This window comes from Pinus tabuliformis, chromosome Q (genome assembly GCF_031772625.1).
Source record: "Pinus tabuliformis cultivar Carrire ecotype Pingquan chromosome Q, CPIR1, whole genome shotgun sequence".
Classification (NCBI taxonomy): Eukaryota; Viridiplantae; Streptophyta; class Pinopsida; order Pinales; family Pinaceae; genus Pinus; species Pinus tabuliformis.
In genome coordinates this window covers 1,321,715,483-1,321,720,364 of record NC_142296.1, presented here as the reverse complement: position 1 = coordinate 1,321,720,364, position 4,882 = coordinate 1,321,715,483, and the positions used below count along the sequence as shown (strand labels likewise).

The window sequence follows — 4,882 nt, the reverse complement described above, 5'->3', positions numbered from 1 at the left end:
ACTGATCCAGAGACTGGACTATTGGGGAGTCCCCTTTTGTTGCCTGAATTGCCACCACACTGGACACCTTCTAGCCCATTGTCCTCAACGTTGGGGGCCCAGACCTATGGCGACTCGACGCCCTCAGAAGGGTATATGGCAATAGGCAAAAGATATATTTGCAGATGGCTCGTCATATGGGGGCACTGAGACACCAACGCACGGCACTGGCTCTCCACTGTATACAGGTACTCCTCCACTCTCTCCACTTGGAAAACCTCCCCATCACTCTGCTAATATTCCGTTACAATCTACTCCTATTCATGTTCCTTCCACCTCATTCTCTTAAGGTTTCTACCCCCCTCCCTTAGATGCCACATTACTCGGGCTTGCACCCACATCACATAAGTACATAACAACGCCACCTAACACTCAGCCTCATCTATCACACCGTGACCCTCTATCCTCCACCCATATATGTTACGTCCAGGCAAAGTCCCCGACTCGTATCATACCACCGTCCCCAACATCTGACCCTCCTCCTAAACTGACTCCCATATTGCCACATTCACCGATAGATTCCCCCACAAACTCCATGGACAGTGACCTCGACTTCCTTCTCTGGAAGAAAACCCTGGACCTCTGGTCACTCACCATCCACAAACCATCGGGTCCTCCATCCCCTCACATTAGCCCTACATCCGCTGGTAACATCATTGTTTGGAAAAAAAAACCACGGGACAACGGACACTTCCGTGGACGTCCACATTTCCCACCATCTTTCTGTCCTGCGGAGTCAAATGCCCTCATTGACGTCCCCATTGTTGACTCTATCCCTACTCGGGCCCTTGGAGCACAGAAGCCTGCTCAAGGACAAACATGACTTTTATTCTTTCTCTAAATTTGAGGGGACTTGGGGCCGCCCCTAAATTTCTGGCCCTAAAGGATCTCTTTTCTTCTAATCATCCCTACATTATTCTACTACAAGAAACCATGCATCCTGCTCCTCAGGTGATTGGTTATTTTCGGAGAATGCTACCAGACTGGCACATGGCTGCCTCTGATGCAAATGGTCTCTCGGGTGGTCTGATTGCTATCTGGGACCCTAGATGGGTCAGGGTTCGGGCTTTTTCCTATTTTGCTGGGATACTACTTGTTGGACACATTCGTGGCCTCTTGGGTCACATTCATATACTAAATGTTTACACCCCATACGATGATTGAGAGCTATTTTGGTAGCGACTGGTCAAGTCAAAGATACTCGACCTAACTTCCCTTGTTTTGGCGGGTGATCTAAACTGTACTTTTGGTGCACACAAGAGTTGGGGTCGCTCCAGTAGAATTGACGCCATGGCAGATAAACTAAAATCTATTATTATGGACCATAACTTAGTAGATATCTGTCCCTCCACCAACATGCCTACTTGGGATAATGGTCGGTCGAGTGAGAGTTATATTGCAAAGCGACTCGACCGCTTCCTCCTACATGACTAGATCATCGAGAGACTCGGGATGGTCTCTTCTGAAATTATTAGTTGCCATATATCAGATCACCGCCCCATCACTCTCCACTGGCGTCGGGATGATTTCCGTGGCGGTTTTCCCTTCAAGTTTAACCGGATTTGGTTGGAAGATCCCACTTATTCGGATCTTGTCAAAGGAAATTTGGAGCAGAGAGGAAAATCGATATCCCTCCCATATGCAGTCCTTTATTGACAAATTGAGGATCCTAAGGCAGGAGACCAAGCAGTGGGAGATCAAAAAGAAGCAGCTTCTGAACAGAGAACTTGCAGCTATAAATAAGGAACTATTGGAGATTTGTCCACTCCTATCTGGTCACACACTCCTGATAGAAATTCGGTATCGCATTTGGCCATTAGAAAAAAAAAATGACTCTGCTTATCATTAAGGAGACAACATGGAAACTAAAAAGTAGAGCTATCTGGCTCAGGGATGGTGACCGAAACACCAAGTTCTTCCATAGATATGCAAATTTCCGGCAACATACTAATTCTATATGGGAGATTTATGACTCTGAAGGGAACAAATGCCAAACACAACAGGATATCAGTCAGGCTGCCTCTACTTTCTTCCAACATGCCTACGGCCGGAGAACTATAGACTACCCGGAGGATCAACTATGGGGAATACAACACTACCCCAATATGTTTGATGATGATGCGAATCTTGCCCTTTACAAACTGGTCACTGCGGCGGAGATTCATGAGGTACTGCATTCCTTCCATGGGGACAAAAGCCTCGGCCCTGACGGTTGGACCATTGAGCTGTTCACTCACTTTTTTTATATTTTTCAGGCTGATTTGGTTAACTTAGTTGAGGAATCCTGGGTAATGGGATTTTTTCACCCCCTTCTAAACTCCACCTATATTGCTCTGATCTTGAAAAATCCTATTACTCATTCCTTCTCTGACTTCCACCCCATTTCCCTCTATAATCTTATCTATAAAATCATCTCAAAGACTATTGCAAATCATCTGAGACCCATCCTCTCATCCTTCATCTCCCCACAACAATTTGGCTTTCTAAAAAATCGTCAGATACATGACGCAGTTGCAATAGCACAGGAATGTCTACATTCTATCCATTCGAAGAAATTAGGTGCTACGATTATGAAGGTGGACCTTAAAAAAGCATTTGACTATCTGGATTGGGGGTATTTGAGACTGGTCCTCCACAAGGTTAGTATTCAGCCCTCAGCTACCGAGTGGATCATGGCTTGCGTATCAAATGTACAATTCGCGGTGATCATAAATGGATACCCAGTGACATATTTTAAGGCTGGGAGGGGTCTCCGATAGGGTTGTTCTCTATCTCCACTCCTATTTATCTTGGCATTAGATGGTCTGAGTCTTCACATTACAAATGTTGTAGCTGAAGGACATTTTCTACCTCTCAACATCGGGAGAAATATTCAGATTTCTCACAACTTCTTTGTGGATGATGTGCTCATCATGGGGATCCTCAACAGGTTTGCTTGGCTACACCTTTTTCACATTTTCATTAAATTTGGAAATGCTACTGGATTAATTATGAACCAAAGTAAATCGGTTATTGTACATGAACAAGGTGATACAGAGACTACTGATTATATCACTAACTTATTTGGTATTGCATCTGAGCTTATGTCTGCTGGTTTAAAATACCTTGGTTTCCATTTAAAGCCTTGTAATTACAAAAAATTGGACTGGCAATGGCTGGTTGACCGATTCTATCTAGTTCGGTATGAGGCAACATCACATTTGAATACCAAGCAAATGGGATCACAACACATTTCATTTGGTCTGGTATGAGGCAACAACACAAATACCATCTCTCAAAACTAGAACATATCACTTCGCCGAAGCGACCAGGTGGTTGGGGCATCTTACATTTGAAGAGATTTGGGCATGCCCTTCTTCTCAAATCTATATGGCACGGGATCTTTGGTGCAGGCACATGGAGTCAAATTATAAAACACAAATATCTGAAAGGGATTGATTTTAAAGTATGGATGTGCAAGGGATGTATTGGAAAAAACACTGGTTCTACAGTCTAACACAATTTTGTTAAGATTAGCCATTTATTCCTTACACTGCTTACATGGAGATTGGGCACGAGACACCACATTGCAATTGGTCATGACAGTGTCTGGGGACTGGAGGACATAGACACTATCCCGGTTTCTCTCATTCAGGGACTAAATGACCAGGGCATATTCTTTTGGCAACAAGTCATTACGACTTGGCAAAATAGTTTCCCTATATGGAAACGTTCAGCGGAGCTGAGACTAAGTGGACAAAACGCTATGGAGTGGGATAAAATATGCACACAATTGCAACACACTGGTATCTGCAGGGACACGAAATGTGACATGATTGCATGGCAGGGTAAGATGAAGGCAGACAACACCATGGTGGTGGATACATATCATAGACTTTGTTGTTTGAATGATAATCAACCATAGGTTGGTTGGTTTTCAAAATTTTGGAACTCCCACATTCCCACAAAAAATACCATTTTTCTCTGGCTGGTCTGGAGGAACAAAAATCTGACCTGGGAAAATTTGCAGAAAAGAAACTGGATGGGACCTGGGTATTGCGTACTTTGCAAGAAGGCAGAAGAGGATAATGGACATCTGTTCATTAAATGCCCTGAAGTTTCTATATTCTGGCAAAATTTGGATGCTACATATGGTTTAAATATCCCATAGTTCATGTACATTACGGACTGGCTGGAATGGTGGAGTAACCAACATGGTATACATCGCCTCATTCCTCCTATATTCATTTGGGAAATCTGGAAATGGAGGAATAATATCATCTTCAACAACCACAGAGAACAGGGAGCCCAGGTGTTGGAAAGAATTAAAAACAAGATATCTGATGAAATACAAGAGGGTATCACAAAAAAGCCCGCAAAAAACAATACTGGCCCTGAGATCAATTACCCTGCTGGATTCTTCGATGGTGCATCACAAAACAACATATGTGGTTGTGGTTTCATACTCCACATTGAACCAGAGCTGACATATTATGTTCACTGGGGGGCGGGTAAAGGAACCAATACAAAGGCTGAAGCTATGGCATTATGGGGACTTCTGTGGTTTATACATTTCCTGGATATTCAATCCGTTCACATCTATGGCGACTCAAAGGTCATTATCGATTATGTTGGCGACAAGGCTACCATCTACAAATCCTCCATACAAGGCTGGTTAAATCGGATCAAGACACTCTGGAGCCCTCTTCTACACTCCTCCATACAACACATTAGCAGAGATTTCAACATGGAAGCGGATCGACTCTCCAAACAAGGCATCAGAAACGAGTTGGATGGTCTTCATTTGGAGATCAAAATGGGTGAGACTTGGCTCGAGGCTGGGATTATGCCAATTCCAGGATGA

At 43.8% G+C, this 4,882-nt stretch overlaps 1 protein-coding gene across 1 annotated transcript; it reads left to right on the top strand.

Annotated features, from left to right (window-relative positions):
• Positions 1 to 4,192: 4,192 nt before the first annotated feature.
• On the top strand, positions 4,193 to 4,882 carry LOC149224703 (uncharacterized). The gene has a single exon (XM_089388256.1). It carries the CDS (start codon positions 4,193 to 4,195, stop codon positions 4,880 to 4,882), a length of 690 nt encoding a protein of 229 aa, XP_089244382.1.

Excerpts from the sequence above, each read along its gene's own strand:
- LOC149224703 (XM_089388256.1), top strand. The coding sequence starts at position 4,193 with ATGTACATTACGGACTGGCTGGAATGGTGGAGTAACCAACATGGTATA.